The sequence below is a fragment of the Oxyura jamaicensis genome, chromosome 10 (assembly GCF_011077185.1).
Source record: "Oxyura jamaicensis isolate SHBP4307 breed ruddy duck chromosome 10, BPBGC_Ojam_1.0, whole genome shotgun sequence".
Lineage (NCBI taxonomy): Eukaryota > Metazoa > Chordata > Aves > Anseriformes > Anatidae > Oxyura > Oxyura jamaicensis.
The window spans coordinates 15,055,301-15,081,941 of NC_048902.1; the positions used below are offsets into that span (position 1 = coordinate 15,055,301).

At 42.9% G+C, this 26,641-nt stretch overlaps 1 protein-coding gene and 1 long non-coding RNA gene across 4 annotated transcripts in view; one reads left to right on the top strand and one right to left on the bottom strand.

Annotated features, from left to right (window-relative positions):
- Positions 1-26,641, top strand: part of SV2B (synaptic vesicle glycoprotein 2B) — a 60,240-nt gene that overhangs the window by 23,725 nt on the left and 9,874 nt on the right. For 2 of the 3 annotated variants that reach the window (XM_035335457.1, XM_035335458.1), the window contains exons 2-8: positions 6,745-7,637; positions 19,067-19,247; positions 19,776-19,927; positions 21,936-22,069; positions 22,714-22,803; positions 25,065-25,175; positions 26,284-26,372. In XM_035335457.1, coding sequence (XP_035191348.1) covers positions 7,121-7,637; positions 19,067-19,247; positions 19,776-19,927; positions 21,936-22,069; positions 22,714-22,803; positions 25,065-25,175; positions 26,284-26,372 — 1,274 coding nt within the window. In that variant the 5' untranslated portion in view covers positions 6,745-7,120. Of the gene's footprint in view, positions 1-6,744; positions 7,638-19,066; positions 19,248-19,775; positions 19,928-21,935; positions 22,070-22,713; positions 22,804-25,064; positions 25,176-26,283; positions 26,373-26,641 lie in introns of those variants that run through there. The other variant, XM_035335459.1, reaches the window with a different exon arrangement.
- On the bottom strand, positions 1,081-10,642 carry LOC118171935. Its single transcript, XR_004753475.1, has 3 exons — positions 10,586-10,642; positions 2,240-2,365; positions 1,081-1,470 (listed from the first exon to the last, which is right to left on the bottom strand). It is a non-coding gene; the product is annotated as an uncharacterized LOC118171935 (long non-coding RNA).

Sequence of the window (26,641 nt, forward strand, 5' to 3'; positions counted from 1 at the left end):
CACTGCACTGTGAAAGTCACCACCACATCAGGCAGTTGGATTTTAGTGCCCGACGTGCTGGAAACCAGAAACCTCCCTCAGCACATGCGGGATGGAATAGCTCGAAAAAGTGTAACAGCATTAGAGCAGCAGAGCCAGGTTCTTACTTAATGTAAATCAGGATGGCTCAATGAAAAACAACTGGACTCTTGACATTCTTACCACATCCAGCTGTGTCCCCAGATTCACAAGCTATTGTAAGTGCATGCTTTTCAAACATAACTTCACAGAAATTATGTTGCTGTAGCAAAGTAATGCAGAATGCTCAGAACATATTAAATTAGGTGTTTAGCCACAGTGAAATAAAATATACATGGTATGTACCTGCACAGGAATATGTATAAACCACCACAGATCAATAGAGATTACCCAGAAACTGTAAGACAACTTAAGTTCAATAAACTCTGTAGCAGAGAGTTTTGAACTACTTTCTCTGTTAAATAATTAATCTGATCTGCTGGTAGCACACCAAATTGCTTGAGCTCTCTTTTCCCTTCATTTCTCGATGTACTAGGGCTGCATCAGCACTGATCATCTTCCCACTTACAGCATAAGAAAACTGAATAAATGAATCCCGTCTCAGAGATCCCAGCAGCACGTTAGAGAAAATCATTGATTTTTACACTGAACAGAGGACTTTTACCCTGTGTGTCCTACCTGTGCTGCAGGGGAGCAATCATTAGGTGCCATCTGTACTGCTGAAAGCCAGTTCTTTGAACCAGGTGATTTCAAGTCAATGACTTCCTAAACTCTTGCTCTTCTTTTAACTCACAGCTACTCATGCAGGATCTGTGGCACAGATATCTTGCTTAATAAGCTCCATGGAGAGTTTTTGAACCTGTGTTACATATCTATCAAATAATTTCTTAATAAAAAAATTAGGAGAAAGTTGTTTTTGCTCTTAGTTTTCACTTAATGTAGAGCTCTCCTCTGAAGCCACAACAAAAGAAACCTCTTTATCCAGAGCTGACTTTTTAAAAGATAGGTACCCATTATAGACATGCACAAGGCAGCTTTGATTTTTAAATCTCTTTTGTCCAGACCCCGTTAGCCTCTTGTGAGTATTTGCAGTGTCAGCTGATTGCTATAACAGTAAACACATAGCTTTGCACCTGAAAACCATTTATTGGCATGCCTACACACATATACAGTGTCTTTAGAGGTAAAGTATCTCCCTTTTGCTCCTAGCTATCACGTGGCTGATTAAAAAAATAAATAGAAGAATCACTCACCAGCCTTGATTTCTTGAAATGAAAGAGCTCTGTTTTCTGCTAGGTTTTCTAAGAAATTCAGGCTGGACCTGACATTCCTCCAAATCCAAGGGTCTCCGACCTGGGATTGTGGCATCGTCCTCTCTCAAGAAAGCCTGGTGACCATGGTTTATTTCGGATTTTATTTGCAAGGACAAACATTTCTTCCATTCTTGAGAGACTGGAGAGGGAATGGGAGGAATCAGGAGGATTTTTTAAGTGGTATATACACTGCCCATTTATCTGACCATGATCATATATGAACTATATAACTTCTATCTGAAGAGCTGACCTGTATTTCTAAAGAGACCAGATCTTCAGTGAATTAAATCATTTTGATTTACTGACCAGTGCTCAGATCTGAGACCATCCTATTGGAAACTCCTTGGGGACTCTTTTCTCATCACCACCTTAGGATTAGTATATTTGATGGAAAGAGAAAGCAAGGAAAGCGACTGCTGAAAACATGCAAGACATGGCCTATTTTGATACAATCTCCTCTTCAAGTGGTCAATAGGTATTTTTTTTTTAGCCTGAGTGATATTCCCCATGGGCAACTGTGTCCAAAAGTATTTCATAATCATATACTCCAAGACTTTTCTCCCTGTCTGGTTATTATTTTGTCAGTGAAATAGAGTTGCAAAAAGTCAAGCAAGAATTAGTGAGGATTACAGCTGAGCTCTGACAGCGATGGCCTGAGATGGGTTTATAATCCTTAGGTATGAAGTAAGAGCTGCTGTTATTACTAAGGAATAGATTTTTTATTTTTTTTTTTTCTCCCTGTTAGTGGATCAATATCCTGTCAGAGCTTTCATCCTTCCCTGGCCATCTCCCACCCTCCTCTGAGCACAATTTGGACCATTATCCCCACTCCCTGACTTCTGATTTCACTTGCTTTCTCCCTCTCTGCCACCGAAGCCCCCTCATTTCCTTTTTCTAACTGCACTCACAAATGTATGATCTCCAGATCTTGCCACTTTTCCCTCTGCAGGATCCTTGCCAAGAGCCCAGCCTTGCCATCTGTCCAGGAAAATGATGATACTGCAAAGCTCTCTTCTAGATGTTGAATTGCGTAGCTGGAGCAGCAAGGTTAATGTTAGCAAAAAAATAAATAAAATATATAAAACAAAACAAAAAAGCAATCAGAGCTTTGTGATGAAAGAAAGCCTTTTTCTGCCCCACAACAGAGGTCAAATACTTTCAGTCACATGCATATAAAGAACAGGATTACTTTTCCTATATTTTATTTTTCTATATTCCTTTCTTAACAACACTCAGAGAATATTATATAAATGAAAGTAAATTGAAGACCGTGATACAATTTTCATTGATAAGAAAAGTGTCAGTTTTTCAAAACATGAATTTTTCAGGTAAAAAATGGTTTCAACAAACATTTCTAATAAAAAATGGATCAAGTAGCTGACATGCTGGCACTTCCTCAGTTAAATGTTTTTCCTTTTGAAACAACTGTCCATGCTCTTTATTTGGTGTTTATGAGAAGGGCAGCCTTCTGCCATAGGTAAGATGAAACGTTTTAACGGAACTGATCTGAAAGTGTTGTTTTTGTGGATTGTGAGGTTAATTTGAGGGATTTTCATGCAGGCACAGCTGCAAAGGTTTGAGCAATCCCCCTAAGGCTGCTCAGAGGGTCTGCAGCACAGTGCTGCAACACCTCCATCTAGCAGTGTGGCGACCAGACCTTGCTACAGCCCTCGGTCTACTAACACTCGTGTAAACGTTGGCTGTCTGAAATCCAGGCTAGTGCTCCCCTGGGAGCTGTGAGTTGTTAAGCATCTCAAAAACCTACTCCTTATTGTGTACAAATGGAGACATTAATTGCATCCTCGTTAAGAGGATAAGATTGGAACTTTACAGAAGCCAGTACCACCGATCTGCGCTATTCCCCTTCCGAAAGGAGGATTTCCTCTCCGACTCCTTCACAGCCAGCTTTGTGACTGCAGTGTCCTTATGGCCACAGCAGGATCTTGGGCTTCTTCCCACTGCTGCCAACAGAAAGCAGGTCTGGGGGCAGGGATGTTTTGCCAGAGGAGTTGTCCTTCAGGCAGAATATTAAAACTCTCTGCCATCTGTTTTAAGGGATTCTTCTGATGAATGCTAAAAGTCCCTTGAAAGCAACCCTGCAGTGTTCCTGCACTGCTCCTTGCCATTCCTTCCTTTGCATTAGGATTTACAGAGCCTCCCCTTTCAGCTCCGTGAGACCTTCCCCTTTCTGAACGGGAAAAGGCATAGAGGAGAATCCAGATTTCATCTCCTAGCTTGTCTCTATCCCCACCACATACATTTACACACTCACAGCTCCCATAAAGCAATGGCCTTGACCTTCTTGCTTTGCCAGAAACACCCTTGTGCCCCAGGTATTCCCATGTACTTTATGTATTTGTGGTTAGTGGGGACAGAAGCACTTTGAGGAGACCCAGAATAAAGTTTCTCTGCCTCTGCCCCTCTCCCCTGCAGACTCTGCCTTAGGACCCTACAAGTGTTGGATGTTTAAACCTTGCCTGCATGCCTTGGTTTGGTAGTGATCATTTTAAAAGGGCCCAAGCTTGAAATAGGCTCGATGTTACGCGTACATTGGTCTCAAGCTTTCATGCAACACTGTAAAGTATAATTACAGTGATCCAAGCCTGCAATCTTTACGAGAAGTCATGATTTCTCATCTCAATGCTAAATGGGGCTGCTAATATGAGTAAGTGCAGCTTAGCTCAAGTGAAAGGGTGTTAAAGAATCAGGCCCAGAGTGAATCAGCCCCTGCATGCATGCCAATGAAAGGAAGCAAGTAGTGTGAAGTATCCAAGTGAAATATTGAAGAGCACTAAATAACAGCCTGCCTTTGAGCAGTGCCCCTTCTCCTGGGGAAATCCCCCAAAATATCCATCCTACAAGCTCAATAGGAAGCCAGAGACTCCTATTTGCTGAGTCTTGTTTTCTAAACTAGACATTTTTCCTCACATGGGTGGCAGTCACTGGTCTATGGACTCAACAGCTCATGTCAGTATTTCTTATGCTGCCCGTGATGTGAGTGAAAATAGAGTAAAAAAATGATCTTTGTGTATCAGCAAAAGAACACAGATGCTTAAACAGGTCTTTTCTGAGTTTGCTGTCTTTTGTGCTCCTGCGGTTGTAGGAGGCAGAGTGCCCAGCTTCCAGACATGGCTTTTTAATAGAGAAGGAAAAGGTTTCCAGTGGTTGGTCTTCAAGAACATATTTCACTTTTTGAAAAAGGAGGTGTGAGGCTAGAGGTAAGTCCTGTGGAGATCTGGAATCTGATGAATCCTGTTTTTAATCATTACTAACATTAATACTTCACTTCCTAAGACTAGTTTTCAATCCTTCTGAAGCAATCAGAGGACAAGAACAGTGAGGTCACTGTGAAACATGACCTGCCAACAGATGATGCTTAAAGACTTCCAAAGCAAGGTCTAATGATCCTTAGCACATATATATATATTTTTAAGGCTCTTTCCTCTACTTTTCAAAAGAGGATATGTTTCTGTGGAACTACATTTTCACTGCCTTGGAGAACATGCTGTTCAGTCATGACACAAATCTCTGTAATTACAAAAGTTACTTCAAGACCGGGAGGTTCTGAGACTCAAAAGTACCCTTGGATTTTTTTTCCTTTAACCATTACTGGTGACACTCCAGCATTGAAACAAGAGCTGTAAAGCCTATTTAAGTGCTTCTAATGATTGTCAAATGTATTAATTCCCCTCCATATTAACATTTCCACTGTGGATGCAAATGTTTCTCTATGCTGCTGCATACACTGTAGTCTCCTGATCTTCCTGACTTCACAGGAAAGCCTGAGGGACTTATTTTTTTTTCCTTCATTGACTGCTTTTTTAGCCCTGGAATAATGCCCTACTGCCTTTTTAACTTCATACAAAATGTATCGTGTGATTCAGCATAAAGAAAGGAGCAGGAAACACATTGAAAGCAGTGACAAATGGCAGAGCGTTCAGAGCAAAGGAAGATGCTCTGGAAGGGCCTTCAGAGACCATGTTGTAATTGTGTGCCATGAATATAGAGGTAGCTAAACAGAAATGAATAGGAAGCTTTATAAAAAGTTCTCGGAGAAGCTCCCATGAACAGCATACATGAGACTTCCTTCTATCCTGAACACTTGGGCTGCAAAAAATCCAAAACATTTGCAGGGGGAGTGATGCCCTTCTGAGCATGATGTGAGAGTGTTTCTACTGAATTTCTGCTGTGGAGTCATTTTAGGTGCATATACTTTAAACCCATACATGTCTGCTAAATAACATCACAAAGTGCAGAGGTAGCACTGTCATGTACAAGTGTGTTTTTGTGCACAGCTCTATAGGTTAACTCTGGGTAACAGCCACACACGTGGCACTAAGGGACACGTGGTGGGACTTAGGTCAGATTCATGGCTGGACTGGATGATTTTGAAGGTCTTTTCCAACTGAAATGGTTTATGATATATAAAGTCATGTATAGCCCATGTCATTTCTTACCTCATGTACAATTTTTTAGGCAAGTAACTTTAAGCTTAAAGTAAAACCCACATTTCTGTGCATGCCTACACTGTGCTGGCTCCTCTAGCATGACTCTGCTCAGTTTCCCATGTGAGACTCCCTTCACAATCCTTGTCTACAGCTGTGTGCAGCTACAAACGCAGAACACTGGAGAGCCAGCTGGCTGAGAACAGCTTGAAAATAATGGAAATCAGGTGTCTAAAATGCGAATGTGTTTAGATGTGACTTGGCTTCCCTTGGTTTTCCCTGCAGAGTGCAGTGATTCCATACTAACTTTGTTTTTTTGCTTTCTGTGAAAATCATCCTCCATCGATGGTTAGATATGAGAGAGCAGAGCTTGGTGGGACTTTGGGTGACTGTGTCTTGGCAGACACTGCCTGTTAGCTGTACATCTGTCACACAGACGGGTAGGCACCAGGGGAAAAAAAGAAACCATCAAAAAAATTAATTTGGGGAGCTGGATGAAAAGGAAACCCAAGCTCATATTTTGTGTCATTATGATGTTAACCACTGTAGATACTCAGGATGAGCATGCTCTGGGTGGCTGGGTATACAGAGTTCACAACCAAAGAGCTCTCTTCAAGCAGCCCAGCTCGGTACTGTTCTGCTCTCTGCCGAAACCCCCCCCCCCGGGGGGGGGGGGGGCCCCCCAAGACTTCTGGGAATGGCAGAATTTGAGACCACACATTACCTTACAACCTCCTTTAGGCTCCTTTACAGTCTATGTTAGGTTCCCACTTAGCTTGGTAATTTTTAATGCCTGTTTTTGTTGTTGTTTTCCCTGAGGCTTTGGGTTTTGCAGATGCAAAACCACTCCCCAGACATTCTGTTGCCGATTTCTGCAGTGGAAAAAATGTGTTCAAAATGTTGGATGTTAAACTTAATGCATGCGTGCTTGCAAGCTTACCTTTGTCTCATTGCTATTGTTTCCTCAGGACGTGACCTTCACCCCCACGATGAATAGAGAAAAAGCTGTCAAATCCTCCTAGCTCCCTGGCTGTGCAATTTGCAGCTCCCTTGCTGTTCACCAGCCAGCAGCCCCAGCTCTTCCCACCCAAAGCAAGGAAGAAGCCAGCAAGTCACAAATGACAGCTGAAAAGTGAAGCATTATCAACAACTGCGTGAGACTGTCAGAGGGAAACTTTATATAGAAATTCTCCCTCTGAGCCTGGGCAGCCGTGCATCACATCACTTCCAAAGAACAGAGAGAAGATATGCTCAAGTAACTCAGAGCAAAAATCGCACAAATCAATACACATATTTGAGTATCTGCACGCAGTGACCTGCAGCACCAAGACATCTGCATTCACAATGGATGATGGTTACAGAAACACAAACCTCTATCAGGGGGGCAGGGAAACAAACCAAGTCTCAGATGACTATAGATACCAGGATGGTAACTACGAAGGTTACACAACCAACGATGGCTACTACCGTGGTGGGGATGAGCCCACTCATGAAGAAGATGCCCAGAGTGATGTTACAGAAGGGCACGACGAAGACGATGAGGTCTATGAGGGGGAGTACCAAGGGATCCCACACCCAGATGACATTAAAGCCAAGCAGAAGCAGCGAGCTCCTGCCGGGGATGACGACTACAGAGACCGTGCTGACCTTATGGCAGAGAGGATGGAGGATGAGGAGCAACTTGCCCACCAGTACGAAAACATCATTGAGGAGTGTGGCCACGGACGCTTCCAGTGGACGCTCTTCTTTGTTTTAGGATTGGCACTGATGGCAGATGGGGTGGAGCTGTTTGTGGTTGGATTTGTTCTGCCCAGTGCTGAGAAGGATATGTGCTTATCCAGTTCAAACAAAGGCATGCTAGGTAAGTGTCACTTCCAAATTGCTCTTCTAATGCAATAGCCAGTCCTTAGGACATCCATTTCTAGTGAGACCAGCTCTGGGAACTCTTGGTGGCCCCTTTCTTATGTTGTATGTCATGAATAGTCATGGCTGGGTGGATATGATTTGAGAGGAGATTGCAATCTGCTGAGAAGCCAGCTACTGTAAAACAGCAGCAGCATAACACCACATCTCAGCCCACCTTATAAACATGATATGGCCCCAGTACTGGCCACCACAGGCTGGATCTGAACCAGGCAGCTCACAGTCAGCAAGTCCACAAGGCAACACTCCTTGGGATGTTCAGGGTCAAATATGTAAAAGGTTAAGGTTGACTTTCCCTAATTAAGCATCTAAAGACTCATATTTCAATGTTTTTAGAAATTAAATGGTAATGAGAAGTCCACAAGGCAGTACCATCCAAGTATGACAGATATAACAGGCAGGGGTCAGCTTGGTCTGGATCACTTTGCCATCACGTTACAGCTCCTGATGTTGCCCTGCTCTCCAAAGTTTTTCCACAACAGCCAGGTTCCCCTTTTCTTTAGCTGGAAGTCCCAGCTGGCAGATCAGCTCTGCAGTCAGCTCCATCTACATGCTAACTTCTCAGCCAGGGCAGACTGCTGATATGTACTGGGTCAGAAGTAGCCTACGGAGGTTTCTCCTTAGGTCTGCATAATGAGATTAATGTGCTGCAAGGAGATTAAAGGGCCAGGCTACTGACAACATCCCCTCTGCATCACCGTTAACACCTCTCTGCGGTCAAAATACAAAGGCTTATTTATTGTGAGAGAGACTGGGTGGAAAGGTTTGGATGAACACTTTTTTTCCCCTTGCACACCATAAGCCAAAGAAGGCAAGGTCTCCCAGATCTTTAAGAACCAGGAAAGCATCCAGCACGTCCCGTAGTGAGAGCCAGCTGTGCAATAGTACAGCACATCTGGAAGGAAAATAAAGTAGCTCTTGGAAAAGATGCTTCAAGAGGGGATGGTGTGTCTGGATGGAAGTGTACCAGGGTCACAGGGAAATCATCATGGCCTGCAGTGTATTTTTTATTTTTTTTGTCCCAGAAGACCTGCCTGATAGGAGGTAAATGCAAATTTGGAATTAGACCCCAGGCCTGGGCTCCATTTTATTTGTATCATTTTCATGTGACAAAGGTGTTATATAATTACCCTTATATAGCCCTCTCTACTTGGTGTATCAAGGTCCTAGAGACTCATTCCCCCCCCCCCCCCCCATTTTCCTTGTTTCTTCTTTTTTTCATCTCAGGATGCTTATTCCCATAGCCAGCTAGCTTTGTTCCTGGTTTTGTGCCTGAACAGGTATGGTAATTTTTTTTTTTGCTTCACAAACCACTTAAAATTTGTAGCTCAAAATAGCTAGAGTCAAATATCTAAAATCACATTGCTCACAATTGGATCTTGATTTCAAAGGGACTTCCGAATTCAGCAGCTCCCTATGGAACACCAGGCTGGGTGCCTTTTGAGTGACAAGACCTCTTTTGAAAAGCAGGTCATTTATTCTGGTGACTATATGAAAACTGAGATCTTTTGACTCTCCGACCCCTTAAATATCCATCTCTGCAGTCCCTGGCAGGCACCAGAGTCAGAAAACTTCAAATGTCACACAAAAAAAAATCTATCTTTGAAGTATTTCTGGCCCAACTACAGGTAAAAAAGAACAAGAAACCTCCCAAGAGACTTTTTTTTTTTCCTTGCTTTTTCCAGCTCAGTATTTGCAATGCTGAAAATTCAGGGTGTTCTGATAAGCCCTGGACAAACAAGGAGACATTTGGGTCCATATCCAACTTGAGCTCCAGCTCACTGCACATTAACCGAGCTGAACTGGAATTCCTAATTAGGGGAAGAGCACTTTTCTCGCTGCCTTTTCTCCCTGCTTCAAAAGACGGCTTCTGAGAACCTGGTTCTACAGAACAGTTTTCTCTGTCCTTAACCTGTTCCTATTGAGGAATCCGCAGTCAGAGCTTGCATTCATACTATTTTGTTGCTTAAGCACAAGGAAAAATAAATAACTTTCCTAACTACAAGAAAAGTTCATTCATCTTGTTCTGAGATAGACTAAAAAGATAAGAGGCTACTGATGGTCACACCCATTTGTTACTAACAGGTGTAGTACACGGGGAAGGTCTGATTCAGTGCCTTTCTTGTTAAAATCACTTCCTCAGCAGCTGGGTATTTCTCTGCTGCAGGTTCCCTCTTGGATCTGAGGTTTGCCAGATGATCCTTTCCAAAAATAAGGAATTAAGTGTAGCTTAGAAAGCATGAGGCTGCAGGGCACTGCACTGGTACAAGCAATGATTACTCAAGGGCATCAAGGAGTGAGGAGGCCAAAGCACGTTCAGGGCTGCTGGTGGGCACAGGGCAGTGAGTTTTGGGGCAGAGCTGGCTCCAGCACAGCCTGGTGTCCCAGGCTTCATCACTGCTCCGAGCAGTTGTGGGTGCACGACAAGGACAGACAGATACCAGTTCCTGACAGGCAAGGCTGGGGAAGTGCTATTGATGGAAACGAGGACATAATCTTCTTCAAAACCTTTCCTGGATTAGCTTCAGCATCCATCCACCAGTGACAAGAAGAAACTATCTGCCAACAAAGCTCAAGGCCTCCAACATATGCTCGTTTCTCTCAGGGTTTCCATTCCCTCAAAGGTCTTTGGGCTGTGCTATTGCAAATTGATCTTGCTAATACCCAGGGTTTGGTGGCACTTACAGGCTGACTTGTCACAGTGATGGGTGGCAATCAAGGAGCTCTTCACCTCCATTTCTGCCTAATGTGCAGTGATGAAAAGCAAGAGCACATCTATACCGAGTGGAGGGAAGGGTCAGCAGAGAGGCTGCAGGTTTCCCTTACGTTATCCTGAGGTTTTAGGAATATAGGGTCACTACACATACAGGCATTACTGCCCCTTACCTTATCAGCAGGTAGCAATAGATCCCTGCAGAGAGCTCATGTTTATTCCCAGGCAACAGTTCATCTCAACACATATTTGCAAAGGAAGCAGCATCAGCTTATGCCAGGTTTATATCAGTTTATCCAGGTAGAATTAGGGTTGCTTCCAGGCAGCTGCAAATGGTTAAACACCTGAAAGGTCTCAGCCATAACAAGTGAGACCAAGAGGGAAAAAAAAAAAAAAAAAAAAAAAAAAAAAGAGAGAGAGAGAGAAAATAAATCAGGTAAATAATTGAACTCACATAGAAATAGGAAGGGACAAATGAGAACTAAAGTAGCTGCCCCCTAAAGACCAATTTAGCAAAGTTCAGCTTTTGCTTAAAGGACAATTCTCATTAAATGATCTGTGTATTGCTTATTTTTCCTTCCTTGGAAAGCAAGAGTGGAAAAATATCAAGCCAATTATGGCCAAATTATGCAAAAATTACAAATAAACAGATGCCCACAGTGTTTTATGAAATGTGTGAAATGAATTTAACACTTCTTAGAAAACGTTTACATTTTGTTCTGAAAATAAACACATCTACATCAGATGCAAATTATCAGTTATTTTAGCCCTTACTATCCCTCGTGGGACAAAACATATATTTAGAATTTTTCTGTGATGTGAATTGTTATCTCAAAGATGACTGCAGGGGTATTAAAAAAAAAAAAAAAAAAAAAAAAGGAAAGGAAAAAGAAAAAAGCACCAACAAGTCTATGTGTTTTAGCTCTTTGATTTTATAATTTAAAAGCTAGTCATTAAGTATAAGCTTGCTAACTTGTAACATTACTTTAATGTATTCATTTCATATAATTGCTTTTGTTGAGCTTTCCCCAGCAATAGTCATAATAATAATGCATTTGTTAAATTTACTGCACCAGTATATTCTTTTTCAGAATATTCCTTTTCAGTATAACGTATCCTGACAGAAACAGACTGTGTTTTCATTTGATAAGGACAATCATACGGAGGGTTATAGATTTTCTATTTGTTGATGTGCTGAAAGGCACACACAATAATTCTTCGGAGAAATATCATATAAATGTGCATCTTCAAGTGCTATTAATCACCTCCCAGAGGACTAAATCTTACGTTGGCAAGCATGGAGTAGTAAGTACACAACAAGCAAAGGAGATGGTGTCATAGTAATGTTTTAAACTTTCTCACATCCTGTGTATAAAAAACTGATGGCACAGTTAGAGCTTCAGACTTCCCAGACACCAGGGCTGCAGTTGTTATCGTCGTTTCACAGTTCAGTAAACTGAGAAAAGAAAAATGTAAAGCCCTTTGCCCATGACTGCAAAACATCCACACCAAAGCTGAGAGCAAAATCTGTCTTTCAGGCACACAGCTCCCCTTCCTTTTTATGGTATAGTAATAATATTTTAAGGAGAATATCATCTTACAGACTCTTAGGCTTGTAATGTTAGATCAAAAAAACATTAAAAAGATCCTATTCGTAATTATGCAGTTATGCAGAAATTCAAGCTTGGCTGCTTGAGTCAGGTTAAACCAGATGTGTAACACCATCCTTTCTTTCAGTTGTGTGAAGAGGATGCTTCCTCATCAACTGAGATAAAACCTGGCCTCATCTTCTCATTGACCTGAATTCACCTGATATGACAGTAAATCCTGATCCCCTCAGCTCAGTGATTTTTCTCCACTTCTTTTTTTTTTTTTTTTCTCTAAATTTTTTCTCAAAAAACATTATTTATTTCTGTTTTTCTGGATAAATGCAGACCAGGAGCCCATCTATGGCTCCCCTGCTGTTTCCCACCTCCATGCCAAACCCCACCTTGACCTCTGCACAGGCACCCCGAGCATCCTGCAAAATTTCCTGGTCTCACACTTGTTTTGGGGCAGGAAAACTCCCATGGCCCAATGAGCAGCAGCAGCATCTTGAGCAGGAGGGATGTGCTGGGCAGAAAAAAGGTGCTTTTGTGATTCAGGAACACCCTGCACCTTGTGTGGGGCTGGTATGGGGATGGCTGTGCCCCCCTTCATAAACGCTGCGGGAATTTCATCTTCAGAGAGCCAGCACAAACAAAACTTAGACTTAGCAGAGAGGCTAGACAGGGAGACCAGATGGTCCTGTGAATGTTGTAGTGATGGACAAGTCCTGTGGGGGGCTGTGAAGACGGGTAAGTGTAAGCAGCCACCCACGCCGTGCTGGCAGCACTTGCTGAGATGTTCGGTGTGCGTTGCCTCTCCAGGGCCATGCCGAAGCGCTCGTGGATTCATGCATCCACCTTTGGCTTTCCCGTGCAGAATCCCCTCAAACACCACAGCCAGATTGACTCTGTATCCACCCCCAGAGCCCTGAAAATGGAAAGCCGCCTTTCACAATTGCAATCCTTTCTTGGCAGTAGAGCCATTAGCACAGATGAGGTCCCTGTGCTGATATTTAATCAACAAGGCGAGTGCAATGAGATTCCCCTTTCACTTGATTCCCATTTAAAAGATCAGTGAGATACTAGGGTAAAGCACCAATAAGCCTGCAAGCAAGGGCAGATAAGAAATTTCCCTGAACTAACCCTCTGCTGAGACCGTTCTCTGTCTGGGAAATGCCTGCCACCGTTAGAGCACAAGCCAGGCAGGACTGCTGGGTTTTATTCCTCCTCAAAAATCTCACACAGAAATGGGTCCTGGCCTTGCCTCATCCATCTCCCAAATAGGCCAGGCCTGACTCACAGCATTTCGGTCATGTCCATTAAATGCATCCTTATATAATAGATGCTAAGCTCATAAGAGTATTCATAAGAGAGTTTCAATTTTGTTTTTATTACAGTTTGAATCACAAGATGAATAAGGTCCTAATCCTTTTGGGTTATCAGAATGCTTTCCCCATTCAAAAACACTCTTCTTACTGTGCTGCCAGCAGCCTGTGTATTAAATGCAGGTAAGAAATCCCACGTTCCTGTGGCTCCTGGCTCTGTGCAGACCTGTTGGCAGAGGTTAGCTGCTGCTGCACCCCTACCCATCAGCTTCCTCGCTGTTCTGACAGCCCCAAGGGATCTGGGACTAACACTTCCCATTTGCTGCTTGGATTTTCCATTTATTCCTTGAATCCTTCGCAGAACTTGAAAAGGATTCTTTTAAGATGCGCCTTATTTTTAAGAACTTTAATCCCATTAATGGCTAATGAATGTAATTCAGGCTTGTGATGGGGATTTAGGTAAATCTTGAGTTTTTCCTTTTCTTTCTGAAGTCCTTATGAGTTTGCTTCTAATGATGTCAAAATAGGAAAAAGACAGTTTGCACATACATAGCCACATCTTGCATCTGCCTTTCTTTACTCCTAGAACTTTAGCCTTTAATTCCAGGACTCCTGTCTAACATGGAGCACGTAGCTTCAGTAAAGGCTAATAAATTCCTTAATGTGAAAACTCTGTATATGTTACCTCTTTTCCAGTGGGAATAAGCCCAGTCAGTGGTCACATATTTTCCTTATAACTTCAGCATTGGATGACTCATAACCCAAAATTTATTCTTAGAATTTCAGCTCTTTGGTTTTCCACAGATTTTATGGGAGGCTATAGCAGCTTTTCCCGCAGGCATTCATTATACTCCATTACTCGTGGAACAGTCTGCAAATAATGGCTTATTCAGAGTTGCCCTTAACATTTCAACCATCCACTGCACGTGTTAATTTGGAAGCTGAGCTCTCCTAGCACGGCCTAAGCTGCATGGTGTGAAGCTGAGGTCTGTAGTCAAGTTTCTGGTACAGATAGTTGTAATGTTCTCTAGAACAATTGGTAGACGGAAGGAACACAGTAGAAGAAATACCATTTAGTGATCACTTTTCTTGGCCCAATTCTCCTTAAAATTTGTTTTTCCTTGTTAAGAGATGGATTTCTTCCAAAGGAAACCACCATCGCCACTTTCTCCTAGCAGTATTCCAGAAGACTGTCGCTCTTACATGGACAAGTAACTAGTATGAGTAGCAACTAGTATGAGTAACTACTCCACTCAGCCCTGGGTCACCACCACCTTATTGAACAATTTAGCATCCTACTGGCGACAGTGCTGTGTGAGTCAGTGATTTGGGGATCCTGCTAGTGTGGGCAGTGCTCGGCTCGGATCTGACTGAGCAATCTTTCCATCAGCTTGTGTTTTTTTTTTTTTCCCCAAAAACTAATGAAGTGACGTCATGCAGTCTGTAGTGCAGGGCGGCCAGACTTTCTGGCCCAGTGATTGTACAGCTGTGGCCATGCACCAGCCTCCTGAAACAGCTGAGAAGTGCAGGATAAAGGCAGCAGGAAGCCAACAGGAAGGGGAGCTCTGTAAGAAACTTGCTGTCTGCTGGAAACGCTGCTGGGAAGTGATGCACACAACTTTTCAGAAGTGATTCGCTGGAGAGGAATGACAGCCAAGGTGGGGTGCTAATCCAGGAAACGGGAATCTGCAAAGCCTGAGGTTGTTCTGTACCTTGGGCCCCAAGATCTGTTAGTGGATGGAGTGTTTTATTGCAGCTGCCCCAAAAGAAGGTTTAGTAATATCGGCTGGAACACGCAGTCTTCCCAGAAGGGACCTCTCCATCACAATAACATGTCCTGCTGATTTTGTTTCAGCCCCGGAGTAAGCATTTATCTAACCAGCATCCTTCCCCTCAAAAACTGGCTGAGCTAACAGTCTCTGGTCGTCCCTCAGGCTCCCTTTACTAAAGATTTTCATTGCTTTAAGTTTCCAAGGGACAATGCATCCATTGGCTTATCACAAATGATAACCAATTAAGGCCATATGCTCTTAGTGAGTTATTGGTGTTAATAGCTCTGCTGTGCTTTACGCTGCTCGCTGTTTGATGGATGCTGTGTTGCAGAGGTTTAATCTTCTCTCCCATCACAAGTTTGGGCTCCTGGAGGAACAGGAGTCCTGTACTGGGGCTTAGAGCTGGATGAGTCTTTGGGAATAATGAATACAACTTGAGAAAACCTGAGATATCTCCACATGATCAATCTCTTCTTTGTGCTCCTGATTAGGGGGAAATTTTTGCTGCATCTGCTCTGCTCTGGACACTGTAAATTAAACGTGAAACATTTTAACTGCCCTGTCTCTAAACTGTCTTTCCACAGATTTTTACACTTCTCAGGGCTTGGTGGATATGTTAAGCTCTGGAGAGCACAGGCTGTTGATCTGATGAGTGGATTTAACACAAGTTACTGCAAGATGGCACACACAGGAAGGTTTATATTCACCATATCCTTGTGGTCACTATTAATGAGGCAAATTACACTGAAGATCAAGTTGAACCCAAATCCTGAACTCCACTCCATGGAGCATCCACTCTTCCCTCCGAGCTGGGTGGTTGCTGATCCCTGGCCCGAGTTGGCTGTCTTGCACCAGCTAGGGCACTTGCCTGTAAAAAGTCCCAGAGTAGAAGACAGCAACAAAATCCTCCACCTCCTCCTAATGCGGGACCTTTTCTGGTGTTAAGAGGCTTTGGATCAACATCTGCCATCCAGGGATTTTCTCAGAAAACAAACAAACAAACAAACAAACAAAACACCCTTATATGTGTATATATAGGCAGATTTTATTTTTTTTTAAATTCATCGGTGTCTGGTGATGTGGGCTGAGCTGTGTGCTCCATGCTGGCAGGGCTCGCTGTCAGGTGGTGGCTGCAATGCACGGGGTGCATCTTCACTTCGAGCGTCTGGCTGCCCTCAGCACTGCTCCATCAGATGTAGTTCAGGAGCCAGGGTAAAAGCATTAAGCCTCATATGGCACTGCATTAAGGTTCTTCCTTCAGGAAGATTTTCGATTGAAAGCTTTTTTTTTTTTTTTTTTTTTTTTCCTCAGCTCTCCCTTGTAATTTTCACTTGAGTGAACAAGCAGGAGCCCAAATCTAGTAGAGAAAGAGATCCCAGGCCTCCAGCTGTGTGTGCAAGGCCTTGCACACGTTCAGCTCCCCTCGGCAGGGCAGGAGGACTGAGCAGGGCAGGCACTGAGCAGGGTATGGACACCACAGAGCCGAGCGCTCACCGTGGAGGTACCACCATGCTTTGCACTGGCAAAATCCCACACCCCTGCTCTGCTACAAAGGCTGTTAAAGGGCTAGAATACACCGGTCTTTTGCCTTTTGCCCATAGACATTGTGTGGATAGAAAAGAAAGCTGAACTGTTTGCTGAGAGGTTATTCCACCATCCTGCTATGGAACAAGGTGCTTCAGAGTCTGAACTTTCCCACTTGTGATCAGTGTGAGACAAGCATCCTTCAGAATGCCGCAGTGGCTCTCTGCTGCATAGCTTTTAATTTGCTAATGTATTTTACATCATTTGCAAGCAAAAGAAAGACAGAATCAGCTGCCAAGTACCCCTCTGCATTGGTCCTTAGCTAGCTTTGCTGGATGGTACAAAACAGACTCTGGCCATCAGACTGACTGTCTTGCTATAACATTAATGAATTGCAAAAATATTCATCATCACCTTATTTCCCAAGTGATGACTATGACAAAATGGGTCCTGGGAGAGATGTTGGTTCTTGAGAGAAGTCAGCACTTGGATCAAGGTGCAGGCTGACCCTCCAAAGAGTTTTGGAGACACTTGCTCCTGCCTGACCCCTTCCATCCTTACATGTTGTTCAAACACATGGTCCATTTGTTTCCAACTGCTGGACTAACCAATTCCCAGATGCTATCCCTATCTGCAGTATAAAACTTTTCACTGTAGCTGATCAGTTTTTCTAACACCCGCAGCATTGATTGCTATTAGATTTTAAATATTTAATATCTGATCCTGCTGTCCTTTCCCATTGTAACTCCTGCAGACTTCAACAGGAATTTGGCCAGCAGAAGGAGCACAGCTGGTGGAATGTTCTTGCTCAGTGAAGTCTCTAAATCTTGAAATTAGATAAAATAAATGAAAATGAAAACAGTCCTGGACCTGTGCACATTATTAATTAGTGTTATTTTGCTCATACCCACATAAAGGAAAAGGTAAAATAATAAATGGCCATTCCAGTGATTTCCCTGGCTCTTCTACCTGGTCTCAGTAGAAAAGCCAGGGAAACTGCCCGTTTCTTTAGGCCAGAGTTGCAGGCACGTAGTGAAATGGATACGAGCCTATTTGGAGAAGAAAACCATTCTCTCCTATTCAGTCTGCACTCAGTGTGTTCACAAAAAGTGTCTTTTGAGGACCCCATGGTAGAAGATCTAATGAAGTTGAGTTAAAAAGAAGAACCCATTTTTCTTGACAATGTCAGAGCGGTTACTCCATAGAGCAAACTATCAAGACAAGCAGTAGGGTCTTCCTTCTCCTGAAATGTTCAAATGAAGACTCTGCTCTCTTAGACATCAGATCTTGGCTCAGTAGTGAATAAAGTATTTGTGCTACTCAGGTCAGAACAGTAACAGACTGATCCTTTCAGGTAGTGCTAGGAGAAGGAGCGAGTGAAAGAGATGATATTTTCCAAAGGAAGCATGGGCAGGGGAGGCAACCTGCAAAGGGATTTATCTGTGCTATAGCAGTCTCTGCTTTCATAGCTTCTGTGTATAAACAGCAGCCAGAGAGCCTCCTCCTTGCACATCCTCAGTCCCACTGCACTCAGGGGGTTAGCAGAGATAAGACATCAGACTTCTGTTGTGCCGGTGGTGGCACACAGCTGGGACACGTGCACCCTAAGCTGCTTATGCCTGGCCATTGCTTACGTGCAGGGGATATGTGAGCAGAGAGGCTGGGAAAGAGAGACGTGGGTCTGGTCAAATGAGGGTATATCCGTACTGTAAGATGTGATGAGGTAGGGAGCAGTGAAAGGTCATGGGCAAATAGATGGGGAAATTAGGTTCTGCCAATGGATAGAGTTTCTATCATCTGAAATGGCTAATTTGGGGAGAATGGGAGTATTGTTCTTCACTGCAGTGTGCAGTGTAGGGGCAGCTTTTAAGCTTCATGTAGAAATTCCTAGCATCAGCCCTGGGTTCAGAACAGGTTATGCTGACTCCCCAGGTGCAAAGCCTAAAAGGGATGAACAGACAGTTACAGGAGAGTGTTAGATTTTGCAACAGCCCTTATTTTATTTATTTGGAGATACTAATGATCATTACTTGGAGAAGTAATAGTGTCTCTTGATGACACCCACAAAATGCAAAGGGGTTTTAAAATAAACCTGAATGTAGTTCTCCTTAAATTCATGTACTGATTTTGAAAAGCCTTGTCTTTGTAATTTTTTTTGGAAAACAAGAAGCCATAAGAAGTATGCAGAACCCAGCTGAGGCAGGTCTCGCTCTGCATTATGTATGCTGGTTCCTGACAAGATTGGCCTGTCATTGGAAAGGCTAGAATGTTTGTGAGGCACACAGACCCTCGGTGGTATTTCCATCTTCATTTCCCTCTCGAGTGGTAGCTGGCTGTGACCTGGGGGAACAGCACCTGGTATTGGCCATGTATGGAGCTGCAAAATATTTTCTCATGGCAAACAGGATAATGTTACCATACTCATCTTTTCTCTCCCTCTCTTCTAGGCTTGATAGTATACCTAGGAATGATGGTGGGGGCCGTCATGCTGGGTGGCCTGGCTGACAAACTGGGAAGAAAGAAATGCCTCATCATATCACTTTCAATCAATGCTGCCTTCGCGTTCCTCTCCTCCTTTGTCCAGGGATACGGATTCTTCCTCTTCTGCCGCCTTATTTCAGGCCTCGGGTGGGTAGCAGGTGAATCTGTCCCATATCCTGGAGGAGTACCGTCACAGCTCGGCTGCTCCTGAGCAGCACCCAGGGGTGCAGGGTGGGCAAGGAAGGCAGATCAGGCAATGCATCTCCGGTAACAAGCAGGGGGGGGGGACACTGTTGTTTATCACGTGGTTGTGTTTCCTTGCTCTTGACCCTGAAAGCATAATCAGTAAGAACATTTGGTCGTTAACATTTTTTCTCGTACTGCCAAATTGTGCGTAAAGGCCAGAGAGACTGATCAATGCCCAACCTCAGTTGGCAGTCACGGTTGCCATGGCTTTATACAAACTGGGCATTAAATGCAGCTTTCAGAGATAACAAGGAAATTGTCTATTGTAGATATCTAAGATCAGTCCAGCCAAAAAGAGATTATCATTTTTCCTGCACAGCATTTTGTGCAGCACATCTGTAGGTATGACCTTCCCTTTTAACATGAACAATCCCAACTACATGACTTTGAAAACTCTTACGTTTCTCATGTGCTGTTTTTTCTCCTCAGTATTGGGGGATCCCTCCCCATTGTGTTTGCCTATTTCTCTGAATTCCTGTCTCGTGAGAAGAGGGGGGAGCACCTGAGCTGGCTTTGCATGTTCTGGATGATTGGTGGCATTTTTGCTTCAGCAATGGCTTGGAGCATCATCCCCCATTACGGTAATTGTTTTGTGCTTTTGACTTATGGCAACATCACCTTCCTGCAACACTACACTACCCCCAGATCCCGCACAGATAACATTAGTCAGTCCCTACACAGCCCAGGATGAACAAAACTGAAAATAATAGATACCTGAAGTGCACATAGAGGGGCTGATAAATGTTCTGATTGATTGCTTGGCTGATGCCAAGGTTGTAAGAGGGACTGCTTCATGTGAAGGCTGTTTTGCCTCAAAAGCTTCAAATACACTGCAGGAATTATATCTCCAGAGCCTGAGCAGTTAATCAAAAGGATGGTACGTTAAGGGACAACTGGGCTGAGATTATATTGCAAAAAAATTGATCCAGTTGTCAAAAGTAAGTAACTTTAATGGGGAAATTACTGGGTGCTGCGAACGTTAGCGGTGAGGACAGCACATGTTCATTTCCTCAGCCAAGTGTCAGCAGTCTCAGGGCTGTGTATCTGGTGACACATCTCTCCGGCATGCCACGGGCTAAAGTCGTGTCTGGCTTCACCTAAGGGAGCTCAGGGGTGGGTGGGTTCCCTGCACGGAGCTGCAACTGGGAGAGAAAAAGTCAATGGGTGAACTCTGAGCTGCACCAGTGCTCTGAGGAGCAAAATTTGCTTGTGACGTGGTCTACCTCTCAACTCATGTGCATGCCCCAGGAAAACATCGGAAGCAAATATCTCCTGGAAAAGATTAATTCCCTCGGTATTCAGTGACACCAGCTGTCTGCAGAATCCTGCTTGAGGAAAGTAGGGTAGGCCACAAAGACCATGAAGAAAAACACTAACATTTATACATCTATCAGTCTGGTTTTATTACGTTTAAAACACAATCAGTATAAAGTTCATGTTTGTAATCAATATGACAGAGGCCATTGGAACAAAAATGCGAAGTTACTGCATAGCAGTGTCGGGTTGTAGTATGCATTTTTTATTATTTGTAAATACATTGCTTTTTTAAAAAATGTATGTATTTACAGTTATTTTTCAGACTTTTTTTTTGGTGTTATGTTTTTATATTTTCTCTTTTTGGTTTCCCAAGGTTCCCTGCTATTTTGGAACCTGATGAAAGGATTAGAGCACCATGACTGGCTCATCTGAGACCTCTGCAAAAGCCATTGCTTGTTATTTCATTCTTACATGAATAAAAATGTCTATAGAAAATGTCTATAGAAAAAAAAAATATATATATATATATGTAAACGTTCCTTCTGAAATTTGTGTCTAGGGAAAGTACACTAAGGAATTTTGTTTGTTTGTTTGTTGTTTGGTTGGTTGGTTTTAATTATTTTTTTTTCTTTAATTGCCTTTTGTTTTATTTTAAGAAAGTATCTGCATTGGTGCAGTTCATTAATGGGGCAACGTAAGAATGATTCTGTACTTTCTGCTCCTTGTCAGGGGAATACTGACCCGGTCAGACATCAGGGTAAAGGTGGGAGAGGAGAAATCCCAAATGCTGGATTAGGATCTTGATTCCTCTGAGTATGAATCTCAGCTGAGTTTTTGTAGTTCTGGAAAAAAATCACCTTGCTTCCCTAGCTTGCTTCCATAAGAAGTGAAGTACATGCATGAGGTATGAGAAGGAAAAGAGCTGCTTCTAACATGCCTGTCAGATCAGAGACGATTTAGTCTGTAAATTTTCTGTAACAGTACTCAGAAACAATAAATTATGGCCTGATTCCTCTACACTTTCCCAGTCTTACTTGCTTACATCTGCATAGAGCTATTTGTATTGTTAGATGATTTCTAAACCCAAAGATGAAAGATTTTTAAATGGTAGAGCCTGAGCAAGGATGTTCAATTTTCTGTAATGAACGTGAACTCTCTTGCTATTATCTGCTGAACATGCTATCGAGCCTCTAAAAGCCATCATTACTAAGAATAGCAAACTTTCAGCCTGTCCCCATGTCACGCAGAGCTGTAGAGTTCAGAGATGCTTTAGGAGAGAAAAATCAGGCTCCCTGGTCAGTGTCCTTACCTGTTGGCTCTTGCTGTTTCCAGGCTGGGGGTTCAGTATGGGAACCAAGTACCACTTCCACAGCTGGAGAGTCTTTGTTCTTGTCTGCTCTCTGCCCTGCATCGCCTCCCTGGTGGCACTGAAATTCATGCCTGAAAGCCCGCGTTTTTTGCTGGAGGTAAGATGATTCACATGAACGTTGCAGCCTGGTATTAGCAGAGGATACCTGGTGATAGTGTGTCACCATCTCTCTTTCTTTGCCCCTTCAAACACACACTGAAGAAGCTCAGAGGCAAAAGTGGTCCTACACGTCTAACCTAGCTCCACAGATTGCTTAAACCCCCAAGACTGCCGACTGTGGCGTTAATCAACAATGGCCAGTGCTTTACAGGTGAATGTGGCATAGGAAGAAGGTGCTGGGTGCCAGGAATTTTATAAGCCCAACCAAGGCATTATGAACATATCTCACAAAGTCTGGGCATGTAGCTAATGAATGCTGGTGGATGTGAAAAGGACAGCCCCTGCAAGTCAGAGGTAGGAGTGGAGCCCAGGTCTCCTTGTACATCTCCTCTTCTCTGACATGGACATAATGCTCTCTTCCTGACTCCTCTCCTGCCCCAGACAGTTTTGGGTAACTCCTTTTCCCAGCAGAGAAATGCTGCACTGTGCATACAAACCACACTTTTAGCTCTTTGCCCTTAACTCAGCCAAGCCATATGGGTGTTCTCCAGTATATTTGACCTTTTGATTTCTCTATACACTTTGCTGAATTAGACAGCTGGGAATTGCAACATTTATTTTCCTTTCCCTTGATGTTTCCAGATGGGTAAGCATGACGAAGCCTGGATGATCCTCAAGCATGTTCATGACACCAACATGCGGGCCAAGGGCGAGCCAGAGAGGGTGTTTACGGTGAGTTTTACAAAGCCACTGGCATTTAAAAAGAAAAACAGGACATAATTTCCTTGGTGCAGCACAGCATCAGCTTATTCCTTCTTGGGAGCCTCCCTTTCAGTGTGACCACCACCAGCGATCAGGGCTCTGACATACACTTTTTACATTTAAGGTTAGCTGCCAGCCTGTTTTTTCAAGAATCAATCAATCCTTTGAATTACTGTGAATACTCTTCATTCCTGATGTTCCACTACACTGTATAGAACAGTGATTTTCCAATTACATATACACTTAATTGGTCTGCTCTAAGAGACTAAAACCAAGTAAGAGTGATATTAGTCATGTGGGAGATGTGAGTCACTCCTTTATCCATTCCGGCTTCTAATCAAACTCTGATTAAACCTCATGTACCTTCTAATGAGCTTCCCAAACTCCATCTGCCTCATTCCCCATCTTTAAAAGTCTCCAAGAGAAAGCAAGATGAGTGATTACTACTCATTAGTCTGCTGCCTGTTGCAAATAAGATCACACCAGGGGTCTTGGTTTATAGCAAAATCAGGTAAAAGGTGTATGCTGGGGTTAGCTGCAAATTACTGTAATTCAGTTGTGAACTCCCAGTGAGCCAGCTGGGGAATAGCTCCTGATTTATGCTTTTAAAGATAGGAAGACGCATGCTCTTGAAAGATAGAAAGAAGGAAGAAAAGGAGTTATATATGTATGTAAAACATATCTTTTTGAACAAAAATTTGAGCCAGGCTCCCTGTTCAGAAGGATTGTAATGAAACCATGCCCCTCAGGAACGATCCTTCGAGAACATAAAAGATTAATTTCCCTACCTGACAATTGCATGCAGTTCAAATAGGACCTTAATGAGCATGTGCTATTTTTAGCCCATTAGACTGCTGTGAATTAACAGAGGTGAGAGAGAGCCCAGCATCTCTAAATGCCTACCTGGCTTTCCTGTAATGCCACATTGGGCTGGCCAGTCTGCTGCTTATCCATGAGGAGAGAGGCTTAAAATGTGTATATCAGTAAGTAGGGCACTGTGAGAGTCTGAGCCATGCGGGAGACCCAAGAAGCACAGTACAGCACCGGGCTGTGCTCACTGCTCCATCCAACGACCACGGGCTGGGCTGAGCTGAGCATTGCACCTTGAGGCACGGCGCCTTGGCCGAACCGAGATTGACAGGCAGCCACTGGCACAGGCAGATGATGGGTTCGGCTGGTGTGGTACAAACTGTCAGATTTTGGGTTTTTCTGATAGGTCAGAAGTTGCCAGTTTGTGGTGAGTCAGCTGTAACCAGGACAGCTCCCAGAGCTGACATTTAAGTGGTGCCAGCAAGAGGAACACGGAGACTCTGCAGCTGAGCCAAGGAGCTCACTCACACTCAGAAATTTATTCAGCAAATTTTCGTCTCCTTCTTGTATTTACAAACTGATCATGGTTTTCTTGAGCATATCTTTTTTTTTTTTTTTTTTTTTTTAAAATTTAAAATTGATTTTCTTTTTCAAATATTTTTTTTTTTTTTTTTTTTTTTTTTTCTGTAAAGTTACTGAGCAAAACATTTTTCAAGACTTGTTTTTAAGGTTTCTTGAGCAGCTCCGTTAAGGTGCTGAAAATTCAGGCTGCTTTGGTGAAGCGAACTGGTTGCATGGTGTGAGCTCACCTCACTAGCGGAGGCATTTTCAGATGCAAAGGTTCCCATCTACATGTTCATATGTCACAAAAGTTCTGCCAGGGGTACTGAAAAGGTGATAAATGAGAAATGCTCCTGCCAGTTGTGATTGAAAAGGAGATCCTGGGGGGCACAATTTGATGTAGATGCAAGCGGCTGATCATGAAGATATTTTTTACTGTAATTCCTAATTCCTAGTGGGAATATAAGAGATGAAGAAAAAATGTAGAGCACAGGGACATTAACCAATACATGAAAGATGTAAGTGGAAGTGATGCACTTAAAATACTTCAGGGAAGTAGAGAAATCAAGAGAGAGAAGAGATGGAGGGATGGTAGAAAGGAGGACAGTAAGGAAGGAGGGCAGGTAAGAAGGCTTCTACCAATAATAAAACCTCATGTTATAAATAAATCAATTAACACTCTTTCTAGTGATACCTTTCAAGAAAAAGACAGTAAGGGATATCACATGGAAACATTATCTAGAAGAGAGCAGAATTTGAAATCCGCCCAATATCAGTTCTGTAAACTTTGGTCCAAACTATTTTTTCATTCTCTTTCTTTTTATTTAAATTTTACTTATTTATTTATTTATATTTTTTAGGTTTCCTATATTAAAACTCCGAAGCAAGTAGATGAGTTTATTGAAATCCAGAGCTCAACAGGGACCTGGTACCAGCGGTGGCTGGTCAGAATCACAACCACTTTCAAACAGGTACAGAGAAAAATAAAAAATAAAAAAAATCCACGGGTGCTTTTGAGCTTGGGGCTCCAGTGCCTCATTGCCTGAGGTCATCGCATCTTGAAACCCTGACTCTCACTCAAAAACCTGATTCTGCTTGCTAAGAGATGTAGTTGGATTTAACTGTCTATACAGATGTGAGCATGTGAAAGATGCCACAGTAGCAGCCAGGCCCCAAAATGCCCCTGTGACCAGCACGGCAATCATGCTGTGCTAATGGCAGAGCTCCCAGCCACAGCCCCAAGCACTTGACTCTCCTTCAGAACAGATAGATATCGATTCCTTTCCCCCAAGCCTAAGTGAATTTACCTCCTGCAGTGGATTCGTGAGTGCTTGTTCCTTGCTCCTGCTGAGACTGAGTTTCTAACAGCTTTACATTATCTCTTCAGCTAATTTAACCCTTCACACATGTAGAACTTTGTGGAAAATCTTCTTGGATGACTCTAGGAGAATGAGCTTAAAGTAAAGAAGTGTCCTTCTTAATTAATAGCAATGGGGGTTTATGCTATATTTATGCGACAAGTTAGGAGAAGGAGGAAGTATGTCCCTGTATGTTTCTGGCAGTAATTCCTGCAGTAGATCAAGAAAAGCAGATCCTGTTTTCTATCCTGCTCTACTTGGCTTCATCCCTAGCCAAGTTCATTGTACCCCTCTTAAAGTGCCAACTGAATTTAGATTTTTGCTCTTCAATAAGATTTGGAGCTTGGTTTGAAAGCACTCCTGAGGTCATACTTATACATGAAATGACAAAATGGTCATAGGGTCTGAGAACAGGCTCATAGCCACATTTATTGGTGTAGGCTGAGGGGCACACTGTGTCATCTGAGCCAGCCCTCATTAGCCACTCCATCTCATTACAGAGTATTCAGATCAAGTACCCTGGCACACAGCTGAATGTGTGATCTTTCTGTAAACCATTTATCTCAATAAACATGAATTTGAACTAACACTGAATACATCTGACCTTCCCCTAGTGAGCCCTTTTTACTGACAACATTAAATTTATGTTGCACTCAGAAATTAATCTTTCAAGTCTCTGTGAGGATTTCCTTGTAGATAATTCTTTCTTATGGGTTTGTAGGTCTGGGACAACGTGCTATATTGCTTAACAGCCCAGTACAGGATGAACACACTGATTCTGGCTGTCGTTTGGTTTACTATGGCCTTAAGGTAAGGAACTTCAACATTTTCAGGAAATTGGTGGGCTCTCCGAGTCTGAATAATTATTTGTACATTTAAATAAACAATTTCAATATTAATCCTGGTATTACTTTAAAGAGTGTTTTTGTACTAAGCCTTGTCTCTGATGAACTATTGATCAATCTGATTGCCTTTATGTGAACACAAGGTGCTTTGAACTAGTCAGGACTTGAGAAGTGGTCAGTAGGGCAGTAGTACTTTCTGACCTTTAGTCCTTTCATTTAATTTTGTCCACAAAA